General features: G+C 45.3%; 2 protein-coding genes across 2 annotated transcripts in view; both read left to right on the top strand.

Moving 5' to 3' along the window:
- S100A2 (S100 calcium binding protein A2) overlaps positions 1-1,238 on the top strand; it is a 2,066-nt gene extending 828 nt beyond the window's left edge. The window contains exon 2 of the mRNA XM_006861719.1: positions 1,086-1,238. Coding sequence (XP_006861781.1) covers positions 1,086-1,238 — 153 coding nt within the window. The remainder of the gene's footprint in view (positions 1-1,085) is intronic.
- Positions 1,239-15,937: 14,699 nt separating this feature from the next.
- Positions 15,938-16,679, top strand: S100A3 (S100 calcium binding protein A3). The gene is made up of 2 exons (XM_006861463.1): positions 15,938-16,078; positions 16,515-16,679. Exons 1-2 carry the CDS (start codon positions 15,938-15,940, stop codon positions 16,677-16,679), a joined length of 306 nt encoding a protein of 101 aa, XP_006861525.1.
- The last annotated feature ends 3,054 nt before the right edge of the window (positions 16,680-19,733 follow it).

The following is a 19,733-nucleotide window of genomic DNA, read 5'->3' as shown; positions in this document are numbered from 1 at the left end:
CTACCAGCTGTTCCACGGGAGAAAGATGAGGCTTTCTGCTCCCGTAAAGATTTACAGCCTTGGAAACCCTGTACAGGGTCACTATGAGTCGGAACTGACTCCACGGCACATATCAACAACAACAAGATGTGCACACTGGAACATTCTGCAGAGAGATGTAGTTAACTCTCAACTTAATCCTCACCATACTTCTTCTTGTTGAGTGCCATTGAGTCTGTTCCAACTCATAGTGAGCTTTATAGGGTTTCCAAGGAGCAGGTGGTGTGTTTGAACCACCAGCCTTGTGGTTCAAACTGACCTTGCAGTCCAGTACTTATCCTACAGTGCCACACCAGGACTCCCTCACCACACTAACTCATAGATAAATCCAAAGTCAGGTGACAGGCTTTGAATATAAGAGGCATGTCATTTTTAATTCCCCTTCTCTCTTTTTATTTTTTTGGTTAAAGTTTTCTAATTTGGTTTCATTGTAGCTAGGATTAAATAGAGTTTGCCATTTTGGTGTATGCCACACATAGGTGAACCTTAGAAACATTATGCAGTAATTGCAAAAGGACAAATACTATATGATCTCACTTGAATGAAATAAGTAAATATGAGGGAGAAAGAGGTAACTTTTTGTTTGGGTGACATTGAATTTATGCTAATGGTAGTGGGATATTTTGGAAAAAGATAGTGATAATGTTAGTGAATGTTTCTGTGTATTTGTTTTCACAACAATAAAGCACACACACTCACACACAAAAGAGTTTATCTTTTCTGAATTTGCCTTGCTGGTGATGGGGGTCAACTTCAGTTCCTTCAGCCAAATGGAGACAATGATACTTAGTCATTGGGTTCCTATGAAGATGAGCTGATACCGTGCTCGGAAGAGTACCTGGCAGGGTTAGAGACTCTCACCAATCAATATCTACATGGCCTGATTCACTGGGCCCTTTTACTAGCTCCTAGAAGTTGCCTACCATTTACCCCACTGTTCAGTGGGGAGGAAATTGGGCACTGGTCAGTGTGTGTGATACCTGCTTGCTCGTATAGAGGTGGGGGTGGGGTCAGTTTGATGATGACCACATTCTATCTTCCTTCAGGAGGAGGTGAATGAGGAGGGACTGAAGAAGCTGATGTGTGAACTTGATGAGAACAGTGACCAGGAGGTGGACTTCCAGGAGTATACTGTTTTTCTGACCCTTATCACTATGATGTGCAACGATTTCTTCCAAGACTATACAAAAGATTCCTGAAACAGCCTTTGACTCCCTGCCCATTGGTCTGTTAGACCCAGAAGGATTCACTAACCTTTTAGCTTTGTACTAAATAAACATTTTTATTTCAAGATAATATTTTAGTTGCTGAATGATATTCTGTATCCTCACTGGCTCAGTTGGAATGCTGGAAACTGAGGGCCTCCTAGATCTCATCTCCTTCTGGGTCCTGGTTTTCCTTCTGGAAATCTCCTAAGGCCTTAGATTTCAGACTTTGGGATTTCAAATTCAAGGAACATTTTAGAAATTGAGATGAGTTGCCAACATTTTATTTTCCTAAATAAAAAATATTTAAAAGGGCAAGCATCATATACCGACACTATCATTATCTAAAAAGAGAAAATTCCAACCAAAGAGGAAGTACAGATCTCACATTGAGTGCTATGAGCAATGAGTTATTGTAGGATCTGCTCAAGAGACATTATTTGATCTAACCAATCCTGCAAGCCTTCATTATGAGAAGTTCTTGTTAGTTTTCAGGCCACAGGCAGTATACCTCCTCTTCTTTCTTCTCTCTACTCTCTCTCTCTTTTTTTAAATCACACAACAGTGTTTCTTTTAATATCTGCTTCAGATTACCTAGCTCTAGCATGAATTCATTCTTTTCCCCTTGGTCTTTGATGAAAGCTACAAGGAGTCAGCTCATTTCAACATTCTACCATTTCCCATAAATCTATAGCCTAGGTACTTAGATAACAGTTTGACCATATATTTTGCTTTATGACAAAGCTTGCCAACTTTCCAGCCTGCAATGTTTAGGTCTTCATATTTTATTGCTTTCTTTCCTCTATTCACTGAATTCCACATTTTGGGTACTTTCCTATGAATGGATCCCAAATTCTCTACAATTTAGAGAAACATGAACTTAAAAGTTACAGTAAAACCTGACAACAGTGGTTGTGTTTAAATATCCTCCACTAGAAGTCTGGAGTAGTCAGCTTAGGTTTGATTCAGTGCTTCTTAGATGCTGTTTTGGTTATCTATTGCTATATAATAAATTATCCCAAAACTTGGTGGCTTAGAACATAATTTTATTACCTCTTCTGGTTCTGTGGGTAGACTGGGCTTGGTAGGTGGTTCTCATCTGGGGTCTCCCATGTGGTTGCTGACCCAAGTTGGAGTGAGTGTCATTTAAAAGTTTAGCTTAACTCAGTTTCCAAGATAGCTTACTCATCCCTGGAAATTGACACTGATTGTTAACTGGAATGCTTACTTATGACCTCTCTATCCTGTTTGGGAAGGAGCCCTGATAGCATAGTAGGTTATACATTGGGCTGCAAACCATTAAGTCAGTGGTTCAGATATACCAGTCACTCTGCAAGGGAAAGATGAGGCTCTTCTCCTGTAAAGATTTACAGCCTTGGAAACCCTATGCAGGGTCACGATGATTCAGAACTGACTCCGTGCACACCACCACCACCACAATGTGTTTTGGGCCTCTCAGAGTATGGCAGCTGGATTCTGAAAGAGCATCTTCCAAAAGTGAGCATTCCAATGTACTGAAATGGAAGATCTGGCAGGATTCTTAAGACTTAGCCTTGGAAAGCTCAAAAACATTTCTGCATCATTCTATTGATCAATCAAGTCATTAAGGCTGGCCCAGATTCAAGGAGAGGAGAATTAGATTCTATCTCTTAATGTGAACAGCAGCATTCATGAAACTACAGTAACTGCAATTCATATCCCTCCTTATATACAAAAACAGCCTTGGTAGTGTAGTGGATTACAAGTTGGGCTACTAACCACAAGGTCAGCAGTTCAAATCTACCAGCTGCCCCTTGGGAGAAAGATGAAGTATTCTGCTCCCATAAAGAGTTACAGCCTTGGAAACTCTATACAGGGTCTCTATGAGTCAGAACCGACTCCGCAGTACACAACCACCCCCACCACCTTATATGCAAAATACATTCACCTCCTTCACAAGTTCCACCAAGTTTCATCCCATTAAGATATCAACCTAAAGTTCAGGATATCTAAGTGAGGACCATTTAAGGATGAGACTTCTCAGGCACGATATGGCTGCTCAGTATGGCTCCTGTTGGTCTTAAGACCTGTGAACAACACACCCAACATACAATGATGAGACAGAGATAGATAACTTTAATAGATACATTAAAAAAGGAGGTTGTGTGGATCGGAGTTGCAAAGTGACCATTGGTTCATAGCATTTCTGAAATTGAGTAAGATACCTATCACTGGATTATTGATTAGGGCCTGGTTCTGGTCCCTATGAATGGTTTTTCATGAATATTGGCTCCACACTCTATGCTCTTGGCTTCATTTTCTGAGTTAATTCTTGTTCATAATACACGTCTGTGCTTATAGCTGTGTATCTTTCTCAGCCTACTTCCTGCTCATAGGAAGTTGAAGACCTAAAAGCTGCCTTTTGTTTTGGGTTGTCTCTGCCCTTTCAGTTCAAGACAACATAATCCATTAAAAAATGGTGTGATCTTCCTGTGTATGAAGTTATGAATTCACTGAACTAGACAAAAGGTACACCCACACACCTCTTGTAGATTGGCCTTTGTCTATCTTAGACTGAGAATTGAGGTTCTGTGAGACAATGCCAACCAAGGCTTCTTATCTGGTAGAAAGAATCTAAAAGGCACACCTCTAAAATAATTAGAAACATCGGAACCAGAACAGGTGGCTAAAAACTCATAACTAACACTTTGGAGTTTCTTCCTTGCCCAATTCTTGCAAGTTACTTTTGCTTTGTTTTCTACCTCTTTCCATTAAATTTTACTCTTAGATGGGTGAAAATGGATTTCCTGAAGTCTCCAGATTCTATCATTGTTGGCAATGTAGACGGGAATAAGAATTCTATTATATACTATTTCTTAGCCTGTGGGGCCACTTTAGAATCTGATTAAAACTGCAGAACCTTTCCCTAGAAAAATGTGCTCATGCTATTCTGTAAGCTATGTAACAGATGTATGTCTTACACGACTTCTTGTGCACAGTCTAAGCCTCATGGTGCTCCTCAAGTTGAAGAACTTCTTTTGTTTTGCTTCCTTCTGTTTCCTGATTTTATTTAAGAGTCACAGTGCCTTCCACAGTGCTCCATTGTGTAGTCCCAATAGAATTGGGGGTCTTTTCTTGATTGTACTTTCCAAACTCTGTATTGGTGAATTTAATTCTGATAATGCATTAAAATAAAATACGTTGCTGCTTTTAAAAAAAATGGAAACAATATTGTTTATCTGAGAAGATCTACAAGGCTTTTCCTTTAAATCTTTTTTTTTTTTTTAAAGTTTTTATTGTGAGTTAAATGATAGTTTACATAGGAGAACATTAGCTTTACATTCATCCTATCATATTTCACTTCATTGCATCATCGACCAACCAAAGGGTACACCCTGCAAGCCTGCACCCCGCAACAGACTCTCTCCCTCCCTGAGTCCAGGGTCACCAGCTGCTCCATCTCTCCACGTCATCATCATCATTGTCTCTGCCTCCATCTCTGGCGTCACTGCTTCTCTGGATAGAATCTTGCACTCCACTCTTCTCCCTTGATGGTCCTAGGAACCTCGGCTCCTGGACTGCAAAGTCAACCACTCCCCTCCTTTTGTTACAAAACATCTACCTTTACATTTCCAACACTCACAGTCAGTCCTGATAGCAATTATTCACTATTGAACCACAAGAGACTTATCCCCATCTCCTTTAATCAGCCCCATCCAGACAGGTTGGAAACCACTCAGTAGAAATTCTACCTTCCCCTGCACCCTCTGAAACTAGGCTTCCTTTAAATCTTTTTGAGTTCTCAATTTGTTGTTGTTAAGTGCTATTGAGTCGGTTCTGACCCATAGCAACCATGCATAGGGTTTCCGAGGAGCAGCTGGTAAACTTGAACAACCCGGCTTGCGGCTCAAGCTGACTTTACAGTCCAGCACATTAACCACCAGTGCCCCATCAGGACTCCTGAGTTCTCATTAAAGATCATATTTATCTTTGACTTCGTCTTTACTCTGAGAACCTTTTGCTGGCAGAACCTTGAATTTGATCTTATTCCTGAAAGCATTTCTTATTTGAAAAGCCTTTTGTGGAGGGAAAGACTGTCCTGTGTCCTCTATGTTTCCTTTAAATTCTTCGCAAAAACTGCTCAAAAGCAGTTCCTTCTTTAGTTTATCTTTCTCATCAGGTTTTATTACATTGTTGTTGGTGGTGATGATGTGCTGGGGAGTTGGTTCTGACTTGTAGTGATGCTATATAAGGTTTTCAAGGCTGCAAATCTTTACAGGAGCAGAAAACCTCATCCTTCTCCCATAGAGAGGCTGGTAGATTCAAACTTTTTACCTTGCAGTTAGCAGCCCAACTCGTAACCCACTACACTACCAGAACTCCTTACATTTTATTGTTGTTGTTGTTAAATGCTGTAGAGTCGATTCTGACCTGTAGCAACCCTGTATAGGGTCTCTAAGGAGCAGCTGGTGAGCTTGAGCCACTAACCTTGCAGTTCAAACGACTTTGCAGTTTGACGCATTAGCCCACAGCACCACACCAGGACTCCATTTTATTATAGGTAGTTATAATAGTTTTATTATAGGTAATTATAGATAGTTAAAAGGAGCTCTGGTAGCGTAGTGGTTACGAATCAGGCTGTGAATCTCAGGGACAGCAGTTGGAAACTACCAGCTGTTCTGCGGGAGAAAGATGAGGCTTTCTGCTCCTGTAAAGAATTACCACCTTGGAAACCCTGTACAGGGTCACTATGAGTCGGAACCAACTCCATGGCACATAACAACAACAACAACATAGACAGTTAAAAGAAGTCAATTAAAGTATTTTAAATATTTTGTCTTCAAACCTCCTCAGCTAGATCTATGAGTTTATTAGCAACTTTTTTCTTTTCCAAGTTATCACAGACAACACTGTTGTTAGACATTCTACCACTATATAATAGGTCCCTTTTTCTCTGGATATCAGTAAGTTTTCTCATTTTCTGTCAACTTATTACTAATAATTTCCTTGAGGTCCTTCCAGCTTCAACCCATTGCCTGGTTCTTACACCAATATCACATGTTTTAGGTTTTTGTAATAGCACTCTTGTAGGTTTTCGCTGAAATGTGCAAAAAGCCAATTCATGCTAACTTTCTAGATTTCCTCTGCTACTTCCTCTATCATTGTATGAAAGTTCCCATTCGATGTGAATCCTAAGGTGCATCCCAAGGTGACCAAATGCTTTGTTATTTTCTAAAAGGGTTGTCAATATTTCAGTTTGCACATGTTAGATCCTCATATTCTTACTGTCTTCCTTCCTCTACTCAGCCAATTCTGTATTTTAAGCTCTTTTACTTGAGGACTGCATCTCCAGACACCAAATTCTCTATCCGTTGAGTCAGTTCTGACTCACAGCGACCCTGTATAGGGTTTCCAAGGCTATAAATTTTCATGGGAACAGAAGACCTCATCTTGCTCCCACGGAGGGGCTGGTGAATTAGAAGTGCTGACCTCAAGGCTAGCAGCCCAATGTGTAACTCACTATGCTACCAGAGTTCCTTAATTTGTTAGTAGGAGAAATTTATCCAGCTGTAAGTTGTAGAAAACCTGACTGGTAGTAGTAGTGGTTTTAATTGTGTAATTCGTACACAGCAAGAAGTCTCTGATAGGTAATTCTGGGCTGATTTAAGAGCCCAGTGATGCCACCTGGATTCCGAGGTTTGTTAATTTTCTGCTCTGTAATCCATAGCATGTATGTTCTCATTCTTGTTGCTTTGTGATCATGAGATGACTGCTCTTTCTCCAGGTCTCACCGTCCATGCTCCGGGCTAGAAGATGTAGTGCCTGTAAGAGCTGTTGCCTTTTTACTATGGAAGGGGTGCCCTCCCTAGAGACTTTTACATACATCTCTTTAGCTTAAGCGAAATAATATGGCTACTTCTAGCGTGGTGGTTATGAATCGGGCTGCTAATCTCAGGGTCAGCAGTTCAAAACTACCAGCTGTTCCGCGGGAGAAAGATGAAGCTTTCTGCTCCCGCAAAGATTTACAGCCTTGGAAACCCTGTAGAGGGTCTCTATGAGTCAGAACCAACTTCATGGCACATAATCACCACCACCACCTCAACCAAATATTTTTACCTGGACATGTGCCACCTTGAAAGAAAGAAAGAAAGAAAAAAAAATCAAAAGTTTTAATAACAAAATAGAGGGGATGGAGGCTTAATAATGGTCTTACTTCCCTGGGAAGCTCTGGTGCTGGAAATCACATAAAGAATAGCTCCAACTAGAGTTCCTTGGAGATGGAGAGGAGCTGAGCTAGAGGATGCTGAGACAACCAGCTCCTTCTCGCCTACTGTTCTGCTGTGACTGTGTGTCTGGGAGTGGTGAAGCAGGCCAGGCTAGGCCTTCCAGGATAAATGGCCTCTTTTCATAGCAACAAGAAGACTAAGTCCACCTTCTTAATACCCTGTAGGAAAGGGAACCAGTAAATATAGGCCAGGGAATCATGATGATGATAATTAATGTTTCTACAGCAGGTCCCAAAGCTTCTTTCCTGCATGCTGTCATTTCAGCCTTGTGGTAAGCCCAGGGGAGCTATCATTAGGCCCCTTTTACAGATGAGGAAATTGAGAGGGAGTAGCATCTGCCCCTCTGGCCAAGCTCTCTGCTATGCCTGTTCAAGCATCTTCTCATTTAGTCATCTCAGAAATTGGGCTAGGATTGTGTTAGCATTTTCCACGCTTTACTGATAAGGAAGTTGTGATTTTGTTTCTGTTGATGTTGATAGGTGCCTTTGAGTCATGGTGACCCTATGAGTTGTTGTAAAGCGTCTCCGAGTCCCATCTGACTCATAGCGACCCTGTAATAGGGTTTCTGAGGAGCGTCTGGTGGGTTTGAACCGCTGATCTTGAGGTCCAGTGCATTATCCTACAGTGCCACACTAGGACTCCTGTTTACAACAGAAGAAAAGCCTGCCTGATCCTTTGCCATTATCACAATTGTTGTTATGTTTGAGTCCACTGTGGCAGCCACTGTGTCAGTCCATCTTGAGGGCTTTCCTCTTTTTTGCTGATCCTCCATTTTACCAAGCATGATGTCCATCTCCAGGGACTCATCCCTCCTGATAACAGATCCAATGTATGAGAGACAAAGTCATCATTGCTTCTAAGTAGTAATCCAGCTGTACTTCTTCCCAAACAGATTTGTTTATTGTCCTGGTAATCAATATTCTTCACTAACACCATAATTCAAATGCATCAGTTCTTCTGTGATCTTCCTGGTTGTCAAGTGCTGCTGAGTCGGTTCTGACTCACAGTGACCATGTATAGGGTTTGTGAGGAGCAGCTGGTGGCTTTGAGCCATTACCCTTTTGGTTGGTAGTCCAGTACTTATCCAACAGTGCCATACCAGGAGTCTCTGGTCTTCCTAGTTAGTTCCTTCCTTCTCCCATCACTTGTCTTTCTGTTTGTATGTTGTTTTGCGTGTTGCTGTGATGCGTGGACTTCTGGTGTGGCACTGTAAGGTCATCATTGGACTGTGAACCACAAGGTCAACTGTTCAAATCCACCAGCTACTCCTCAGAAACTTTATAGTGGGTCACTATGAGTCAGAAACAACTTGATGGCACTTAAAAACAACATGATGCTGGAAGCTATGCCACGGGTATTTAAAATACCAGCAGGGTTACCCATGGTAAGTAGGTTTCAGTGGAGCTTCCAGACTAAACCAGGCTAGGAAGAAGGACAGACGGACTACTTCTGAAAGGGTAGCCACTGAAAACCTTATGAATTATGAAAAGAGATTCTAGGAAAGGTTAATGATGAATAGACTCAGGACCTGACCCAAGCTTGTTAGAAAAGTCTCTACTCCTATGGGAAACTGGGGTGACAGCCTGGGTTTTCTTCCCCTTTATCCCAGCCATCCCCAAAGCCCTGGATTTTGCTGGAAGTGAAGGGATCCTGGTTCAACAGAGTTCAGACATGCTGATCTGCCCAGTCTGAGTCAATGGGGAGTTGGGCCCCTCACTGCTGCTTCAGATATTACAGTCTGAGTTCTTTTGGGGCCTTAGGTTCACAATGGATCCTGGTTTCTATTGGTGCTCAGGTCCAGGTTCTGGGGCTATTTTGGCTATTAAAGATTGGCCTCGACTGGCTGCCTCTGGAACTGCTCCCAGGTGCCTAAACTCTGAAGGGGGTTAGTTCTTTTCCTTCTGGGCATTTGACAGCCTAACAAACTCCAGACTTTCTTGTAATCCCAACAATCTCCTCTCAGGCCCTCCTCCTAAATTTGTGTTGTAGCAAAGAGGAGGAGGGCCTACAAAATGGCCCTATGCAAACACTGTTGGCTGGTTTCTCGCCCACTAGGAGGAAAGTCTCAGGACCACATCTCACCTTCATTTTGTCTTGGCCCTATTGCCATTCTGGACTCTGTTCTTTTGGGTCCATCCCTGGAAGCCTACTCCATGAAAAGAGAGACTGAGGACAAAGAAATGACTGAAATAGGGCTCCTCAGGATCCTTTCTTTAGAATCTTCTGGGCTCCTTTTAGAGCCCTCCCCTCCCCCCACACTGTCCCAGTGCTTCCATCTGTGACATGGGCACACTTAAGCATTGGCCTGGCAGTCAAAGGAGGTGCTAGGTCCGAAACTCACTGCATCTCCTTAATCCCAGTTCAGAGCCTCTTCTCCCCAGTTCTGGACCAAAGGCCTCTTAGACTTCAGTCCTATTAATATCCCTTCTTACATTTCCCTAAAGGTGACTGAGATGATGAGAAAGGAAGTCAATCAGTTTGACAGGGGGCTATGGGATTGTGAATGGAGTCACCTTATCCCTGAATTCAAGCCCTTTCAACACAAGCATTTGAAATGTCCCAGTGCCCTAGGACACTTCTGATTTCTGACTGAGGTACAGAGTCAGACACTGATCCTCAGGAGGGCAATGCAATTTCCCAGGAGATGGTGGTGCTGATGGGGAGAGAGAAGGGAGAAGAAAGGGGAAGAGGGAGAGGGTTTTGCCAGATCAGATAGCACCTGCTCTCACCCTTCACACATCCTTCAGCTACAGGGAGAGAGATCCTTATCTTCCAGATGTGGCACATTTCTCAGCGGCCAGCTCCACATCTGTAGCTGGATAGTTCTAGGAATGTGAGAGGCCAAGGGGACTGGGCTTTTTTGCCCAAGGGTGGGGATTGAGTGTGCGCCTAATAAGGGGCAGGAAAAAGGAACAATGGCTCCTTTCTGGGCCTCAGACCAACAGTTTGTGTGGTATGAGTTTGGAGTCATGTCAGAATGAGGGATATAGGGTAGATTCTGGGGAAGTTCTTCCTGCAGGGCAGGAAGATTCCGATTACAAGACAAATTTGGACACAAGAGAAGTTACAACTTCACCTTGGTGGAAGCAGAAGATGGTACAAAGTAACCTGGTGAGACAAAGATGGCTCTATATCTCCATTTTCCCTTCTTGCCCTCTGCTGAGGTGACTTAGCTCTTGTGTTTTGAGTTAGATTCAGAAACCTCTGCTCTGACACTATGCCTGTTGAATTCTTTGGGGAGGAATCTTCTGGGCTTATTAGGAAGGCAATGAAATTAAGACCTAAACAAGGTCAGGGACATGCTCAAGGTCAGATGGCAAGAGGGTGATGGAACTTAAAGTGATGGTCAGCTTAGGGTTCCTCCCAGGAAAGTCCTTAAGCCCAAAGTAGCTGTGCCTATTCCTTCCATTCCTCCACCCACAGCCACCCACCTTCCTAGAGCAAGCTTCTGCTCCCTCTGCGGTCTTAATCCTCTCCACCTCTCCCAGTCAGCAAACAAAGGTTCTACTTCCTAGAAGGGTGGTGTAGCCATTGCTGAAGAGCATTAAAGGTTGACGGAGAAAGACACGGGCTCTGGAGAACTTCTGAGTTCTTCTGAGTTATGAAGTTTGTAGAAGAATTCCTTCATCTTTTAATTCCATGTTTTCACCAACTTTTTGGAGCCGTCTCGTAAGGCTCCCACCATCATTGTCTTTCTCATATAAGTGATTTATTTTTCTTCATGGATTATCTACTATGCATTGATTTAGTAAAGTCTGTTTTCCATACTAGATTGTTGTCACCATGAAACAGGAATGCCATCTGCTTTGTTTACAGCTATATTCCCCAATGCCTAGTATTCCCCCAAACTAATTCTGACTCACGGCAACCCTATGTGTGTCAGAGTAGAACTATTCTCCATAGGGTTTGACTTGGCTAATTTATTTTCAGAAAACTTTTTATTGTGAATTGAATGAAGGTTTACAGACAAGATCATGTTTTACATTCAACAAATCATACATGATCCTCTCCATGCAATAGCAGTCATCCTGCATCCTCCCTGAGTTTACTATTTCCATTCTGCTTACCTTCCCATCTATTCTCAACTTTGTCCTTAGGTGAATGTTGAGTTTACCTTACCTGATCTTGAGTGATTGACGGTTCCATGATGAGCTTACCTTACTAGAGCTGTTGTTGTTGTAGAGTGCCGTTGAGTCGATTCTGACCCATAGTGACCCTGTTTAGGGTTTTCTAGGAGCAGGTGGTGAGCTTGAACTGCCAACCTTGCAGTTCAAAGGACTCTGCACTCTGGTGCATTAACCCACAGCACCACACCAGGACTTGTAGAGCTGTTGTGCCCCCTATATACATACGGCTTGGCTGAAAATTGGGTCGTGAGGGTGGATTCCTTTCCAGACCTGAAGGGCAGTTGAGGACCAGCCTCTTTCTGACCAGTAAGTCTGTTTTTTTTAAATGATTTTGAGTTTTGCTCCACATTTTTTTGATGCTTTATCCAGGACCTTCTAATGTGATTCCTTTCAGAGCAATTGGAAATTATAGTTGGACACCTAGTTCTTCTCAGAGTCATGGAGACTGATGTTCACCTGTTCCATTAATCCATTGGACTAATTGATTCAATTCTCAACACTCATCTTCTGCACATGGAAAAACCAATAGCTGAACCTTAAACATAAGATTTTGAGATCCCAAATGTTACTCCTGGTGTGGCATTGTAGGATAAGCACTAGATTGTGAACTACAAAGTTGGCGGTTCAAACCCACCAGCTGCTCCTTGGAAATACTGTATGGGATCACTATGAATTGGCTCTGACTCGATAAACTTTTTTCTTTTTTTAATCCAGAATACTTTTTCTTTAATTAAATTTTTTAAAAAGCTTTAATTGTGAATTGAGTGATAGTTTACATGGAAGAACATTGATTTTATACTCATTGTTTCATTGAAATGATTACAATCTCCTCCATGCATCATCATTCAACAGTATTTGCTTCCATTTCCTCTTTTCTTGGGGGTGGGGGTGGGGGTAGAGGGATGTACACAAAAGCACTCAGGAATAGTAAAGCCAAAGGGCATATTCTGCAAGCCTGCCTCCTGACCACCAATACTCAATCCCTCTCTTTCCATGAGCCTAGAGTCCCTTTCTGCATGTCCTCATTTAACAACAAATATTGATATGAACAGTGAATGGGGCTTAGGCCTGCCACGTATTAGTTACATGACCTTGGAGAAGTTACCAACTTCTCAGCATGTGTTGAACCCTTACTATGTGCTGGGTATTATTCATTCTATGAGCTTTGTATGTTTCTATGAAGTAGTTGCTTTGTTATCCTCCATTATTGACAGATGAGGAAAATGAGAACCCGAAAGTTATATAAACTGCTTAAGGGAGGTAGCTGGGGGCAGTGTTGGGATCTCATAGTCAGGAACAGTGCTTGACCTAGATTTGAATTAATTATTGGTCCCACGGTTTCCCAATTCTGCTGACCATCCTTTGTTCTCTACATACCACCCCCCCACTCACTCCCATAATTCCTTAGCTATAAAACAGGGTTAATCACAGTTCTCCCTCTCTTTGCCCCTCCCTCACTATTCATTCCCATCACCCACATGTGGCTGAGTCTTCAAGAAGATGATGGTATAGGCAAGGTTTGGGTGCTGTGAACCAGGAGTGAGGTCAAGGTCTCATAAAAAGCTTTTTCAGAAGCCTAGGGGCAATTCCTCTCCACCTTCCCACATGCTTCTGGGTCCTGGCTTCTCTTTCTGGGAAACGGGTTTAGGAATTGACGAAAGGATTTCCATTTCTGGAAACGAACAGCTGAAAAACACTACAATTGCCAGATAGAATTTAAAAGTCTTTGGAAGCATTGAAGTGCTGACAAGGCCCTAAGAAATGAGTATGCTCCAATTAGAGAATGGAAACTGAATCCATGGGGTGAGCCAGACACCAGTGCCCCTTGTGCCCTGAAGACACTGGCCAAACCAGGGCAACTAGGTCTTTTACTTTGAGGATTATCAGAGTGGAGTGAGCTCAGGACTCAACTGGGAGAAGAGTGAGAGACCCCGATAGTTCCAGAACCCCAAAGAGTAAAAGCCAGAGGAAACCCCACCCCACTCCCATGGGATGGCAAGGAAAGTTGCCTTGGTGCCTAACAGAGCAGGAAAGGAAAGAAACAGCCCTCGGGGAACTCTAGACTCATTTATACCAGCCCAGATTCATTTGTAGCACTAGGTGAGGTGCGGGAGGGCAAAATGCTCAAGTCAAATGTCTTGAAGTACCCTAAAAGGAACATGTCTTTATTTTATGTATCAGAGCAATCCCACACATATTTTTTTCCCCAGGGACATGAGCATCTCACAACTGAAAAGCATGGAAGAAGTGATCTAGGGATTAGGCAGGTTGGGCAGCTCACAGGTCTCAACCCTCTCATCTGTAAGTGGAAGGGCTCAACCAGATGCTCCTAAAGAGCCCCTGTGGTGGGCCAGTTCAGTGACATTAGGTATGTTTTCACTTCGTATTCTGGTGATGCCTCCTCAGGATGAAGAGTTAGGAGGATGAATATATGGACCAGCCCAAACTATGTCCTCCAAACCATGTTAGAAGGAAATGAGCAGGAGGCGGCACCCAGCTCCAGACTCTGGGGGAGGTCAAAGAGGGAACGAATGGGGGTTGGTGGTGGTGTTTGAGGCCTTTGATGTGTGCGTGGACAGGTGGGTGGGTGGGGCTGTAATAGAAGCTACTGAGGAACAAGGCAGGGAGTTTCTGGGGCTTCCTCAGCACTGACCTAGTTGGGCCCCCCATAATTACTCTCTTCCTCCCTTGGGAGGCTACAAATAGGGATACCCTGTGTCTAGGTTCCTATAGCTGAGACATCAACCCAGTGGTGAGTGCCAGCTGCTTTGGTCCTACCCTGGTTAGGTTGTTGGGAAACTTAGGAGATCCCCAATCACCTGCCTGTATCCTGCCTTGTGGTCTGGGCATGGGGTCAGAAGGATGACCACAATAAGGATTAATGGGATGAGGGGTGTCAGATATGTAGACTTGGGGGTTCTCTTGGTCACTGTGGGGCTTTGGGGAAGTTCTGGCTAGGTGGTGTGCAGAGTTGTGATCTGACTCGGGTGGGGCCAATGGGCTAGAAATGTAGGTGTTGCCTTCAGTTACTCCAGCTCCTTCCTCCTTGCTTCTTTGCTTCATTTTTGGGAGTGGGTTGAGACAGACCAGAGCTGCCCAGGGAAGAGAGGACTTCCAGCTAGTCTTCAGGAACTCAGCTTCTGAAACAGCAACAGTGGTGGCATGGGACAGGCTGGCGGGAACCCAGGAGGGCATGCTAAGCACCTCTGAGGGTCCCTTAGGCCCTGGAATCTTGACTGCTTTCTTTCCTGGGCTCCTGAACACCCTGCTTCAACCATAGTGTTACAGCCTGGGCAGTTTTTAGCACCATCATTGCCTCCCAGCCATCCTTGGGGCCCACAGAGATGCAATCATTAAGGAGAAAGCCTTGCTTTCTGCGTCAAAGGGCTCCCATCTCCTGGGACAGCCAGAAGTGAGTCATAGGGCTCACATGGAAACAACTCTTGCCTTCCTGCCGCCTCAGGGTTTCCCCGGGCTGGAGGCCTTCTCCCGGAAGGGTGGTGATAGGGGACAACAGAATTGGCAGAGGTGGATAAATCCAGGAAAGGCCTCCCCTCTAACCAAACAGTGCCTTCTATCTCAAGATTCCTGAGTCAGAAGGATGGACTCAAGGTGGGCAGGCCAAGGGTTGGTAAATGCTGGTGCTGACAACCTAGGTCAGGTCCCTGACTAGGCCTGGGAGGTGGGATTAACCCCATTGTACAAATAAGGCACTTGCTGTGTTTCAGTAAGGATAAAAGACCCCTTATCACAGTTAGAGAGAGGCAGAGATGACTCTAGAACTTTTCCCTTTGGATAGAGTTTCCTTGAGTTTGAGGGAGGTGGGACCATCAGGAAAGTGGTGTCAAGGTGACAGGGGTCCTCTCAGACTCAATTCTCCCTGCTATTGCCCAGCTTTTTCAAGGGCCTGAGGACTTGGGTGAGGGTCTCCTTGTACAAGTTCCTGGGGAAGGAACTCTGGGGTCCTGAGGGAGAAGACTTCCAAAACCATGGGCTACTTCACACCGTTTCTGGGTGTTGGGGACTGAGAAAGAGTGGGAAAGAATCGGAGAGTCCTCAGGGACCACCCTGGTGGTGGAGGTGGTGGGGTGAGTGGAAGGCTAGGAGAGAAACTTTGTCCTTCAGGGGTCTTCAGTGAGATGTGGCTCCCATCCAGGGCCAATAGTGATCAAGCTGGTAGCCTGAAGCCTGGGGGAAACTAAGACAATCTGGGAGTAGTCTCTGGGGACCCTGGAAGGCACTGTGAGCAGGAAGTCTGGCCTGGGCCTCAGACTCACTCCTTTGTTCTGTGACAGTGAAAATGACTAGACCCCTGGAGCAGGCGGTGGCTGCCATCGTGCTTACCTTCCAGGAGTATGCGGGGCGCGGCGGGGACAAGCACAAGCTCTGCCAATCAGAGCTCAAGGAGCTGCTGCAGAAGGAGATGCCCACTTGGACTCCGGTGAGCACCAGGGGGCTTGCCTGCCTCCCCCATCTAATAGGGAGCTTGATCTCTGTAAGGAGAGACCTGGGGACAAGCATGAGCATAGCAGGACAGCAGGAGCAGGTAGAGGCTAGATTGCATGGAGGTTAAAAGGAAGTAGACTGACAAGACAGGAACCTTAGTTTCATCATATGTAAAATGGGAAGACAATGATTGAATGAGATCACTATGAGGTGGCACAAACTGTGCACTCAGTAGTAAATAGGTATTCAATAAAGAATCTGAAAATGAGGATTTGGGGGAGGGATTGAAAGGGGTGTATTTATCAGAACAGGTAAGTGGCAGTTGACCCTCAGAAGGGGTGTGGATTGGAATGGAGTGAAATGTTGTAGGAGGGGACAGAGGAAAGGAATGTGTGAAGCTCTTTGACCCTCCTCCACTTGCCCCTGCACAGACGGAGTGTCGGGAGTGTGACTACAATAAGTTCATGAGTGTTCTGGACACCAACAAGGACTGTGAGGTGGACTTTGAGGAGTATGTGCGCTCACTCACCAGCCTGTGTCTCTACTGCCATGAGTACTTCAAGGACTGCCCCCCGAAGCCCCCTTGTTCCCAGTAGTCTGCTCCAGAGAGATAGGCTGGCCTGAAGGGGCTTCATCTCTATCCCTTTGGTGGTCCTGGGCAGGTTACCACACCCTTCCCTTCATTCTCCCCAGTACTTTCAATCTGGAATCTCCTAGCTTCACTCCTGATATGTCAACTCATTTTACCCAGGAGGCCCAGAGAAGTGAGGGGATCTTCCTAAGGATGTACAGCTAGCGAGGGGTCCCACCCTATTCTCTGAGGCCTGTGCCTCCTCTCTGTGGCCTGTGAGCTAGGGTGGGAAGAGACGGGATCTGTTTTGAGGAAGCTGAGGCCCAGCAGAATGTGGGCACCAAGGAGACCATGGGTGGGAAAGGCCCTATAACTCCTAATAAAGAACTGGTGTCAGCTGGGCTTTGTTTGATTCTTCTGACAGGACATGATGGGGCCTTGGAACAGAGCCCGGCTGAGCTGTTTCTTTGCTCCTCCCTGGTCTTTTCCAGCCGAGGAAAGGAGGCTGAGGGGAGGAGCCCTGAGCTACCAATGGATCCTAAGGGTAGTTTCAGATCCCACAGAAATGAAATGGGCTGAAGAGTCCAGTAGAAGGGACAGGGTCACACACAGGTTCAGTCCTGAAAGGACCTGAGAAGATCTCTCTCGCTCTGGACATTTTGATGGAAAAGTTGCCTTTGGTTGTCATGGAAGGTGGGAGGGCAGCCTAAGGTTCCTTGGGGACCACAGAATTGAACTTGGCTTAGTCTCCTTACTAGATGTTCTGAAGAGAAGGGAGGGGCTGGGGATGGTGGTGTATGGGGCATTGGGAGGGGTGTTTTTTTCCCATGCCCTGGCTGTGGGAGCCCAGAGGGCAGCAGTAAAAGGATTAATGTGTCTATGGTGTCTACTCCAGCTTGAAAGGGATGGCTTGAGTTGAAGAGGAAGGTATACCTTGAGGAGAGTCCATCCCTGAGTTTATATCCCACCCTAGTACATTAATTTTGATCCCTGACTTCCCCATTTTATACCATTTCACCTCTAGTTCTCCACCCCAACCTAGATTCTTCATTCCTGACACATATCGGAACTCTAAACTCCCCTCCTGACAGTACACCTGTTGTTATTGTTGTTGTGTGCCATCAACTCATAGCGACTCTGAATAGGGTTTCTGAGGCTATAAATCTCTGTGGGAGCAGAAAGCCTTACCGTTCTCACATGAAGTGGCTGGTGGATTTGAACTGCTGACCACGTGGTTAACAGCCCAACACATATCCCACTATGCCACTAGGGTTGTTGTTGTTAGGTGCCATCGAGTCAGTACTGACCCATAGTGACCTTATGTACAACAGAATGAAACACTGCTCGGTCCTGGGCCAACCTCACTACTGTTGCCACGCTTGAGTCCATCAATGCTGCCACTTGGCCAATCCATCTCGTTAGGGGTCTTCCTCTTGTTCTCTTGACCCTCCACCCTACCAAACATGATATCCTTCTCCAGTGACTGGTCCCTCCTGACAATATGTCCGAAGTATGAGAGATGAAGTTTGGCCATCTTGGCCTCCAAGGAGCACTCTGGCTGCACTGCTTCCAAAACGGATCTATTGGTTCTTTTGGCAGCCCATGGCACTTTCAATATTCTCCTCCAACACTATAACTCAAAAGCATTAATTCTTCTATGGTCTTCCTTATTCACTGTCCAGCTTTCGCATGCATATGAGGTTACTGAAAATACCATGGCTTGGGTCAGGCGCACCTTAGTCCTCAAGCTGACATCTTTGGTCTTCAACACTTTAAAAGGTCTTTTGCAGCAGATTTGCCTAATGCAATACGGCAGTTGATGTCTTGATTGCTGCTTCTGTGAGTGTTGATAGTTGATACAAGAAGAATGAAGTCCTTGACAACCACTAGGGTACTCCCCTTCAATTTATCCCTGCACACCACCCCCTGTGCCTGATCTCCACTCCTTCACATCATCACTACCTCACTTAAGACCTTTCTCTACAGATATACCTGAGGTGTGCTCAGAGCCTCCTTTGGACTATCCCACTCCCCCTCCTGACCTCTGACTCTCTGGCCCCCACTTCACTCAACTTGGCAGAGCCCCCTTTGGGAGGAGAAAAGGGTTGACGGAGTAGTTCCAGCAGCCCTGGGCCTTGAGCTTTTCTCCCTTGGTTTCTGGGTATCCCACAATCCCTAGCTTTCCTGCTGCCTGGTGGGACAATTCCGACCCTGCCCTCCATATGTTGGGCTAGACGATTCCTCCGTCCTCCCTCCTAAAATGTGGGCTGAGCTCTATCTATATGCTGGGTGGTGCCCATCCATAGACGTCTCTGCCTATGTCCACTGTGCCTGTTCGCCCTCTATGCCTACTGGTGGTCGAGGTGGGTGGCGTGGAAACTTGACTTCCAGGCTGTGCTGGATGAGGGGACCGCAGCACTTACCACATCGGCCCACAGCAGGAGGGCTGTCTTCTCTCTCCCCTATCCCCTGTCATGGGCAGGGCCTGGCCTGGGTATAAATAGGTCAAACCGCTGGGCTTCCCCCATTTTTCTCTCTCCCCAGCCCTCTGTCTCTTCTCAGCACTTCCTCTCTCTTGGTCTGGTGAGTTGTGGGTGCCTGACTGGCATGCAAGGGGTTTTCAGGCTGAGGCTCTGCGTATGGAGAAGGGGAAGTGGGTAGGGGCCAGATGTGCTAAGTAGATCCAGATGTGAGATCCTGATGTGAAGACTCTGGGCTGGGATGTATATGTTTGTGTGGGTGTAAGAGAGAGGAAAACAAATGCACTGAAAGAGGTGTGCTGGTGACTGCACTTGTGTTGAGATGCTGGGGTGTGCATATGCTGTTGCTGCAGTGTGTGTGGTGTGTGTGTGACCCTGTGAATTCACATTGGCATGTGTTGGCTGGGTTGCATGAGACTATCTGTGCACACTTGGGTGTGGTAAGCAGTGGAGGCATTAAATAACTGTGGGCTTCTGTCTAGTGGTGTCCCGTGAGCCCTGCAAGGAGCCATGTAGTCCTAGATCTCTCCTCCTTCCCCTCACTCCCTGTTGTGCCACCTTGCCCTGCCCCACCCTACACCAAGCAAAAGACCTCTAGT

The sequence above is a fragment of the Chrysochloris asiatica genome, unplaced genomic scaffold, assembly GCF_000296735.1.
Source record: "Chrysochloris asiatica unplaced genomic scaffold, ChrAsi1.0 scaffold00042, whole genome shotgun sequence".
Classification (NCBI taxonomy): Eukaryota; Metazoa; Chordata; class Mammalia; order Afrosoricida; family Chrysochloridae; genus Chrysochloris; species Chrysochloris asiatica.
The sequence above is the reverse complement of the archived record's forward strand: the minus strand, read 5'-3'. Positions and strand labels throughout refer to the sequence as shown.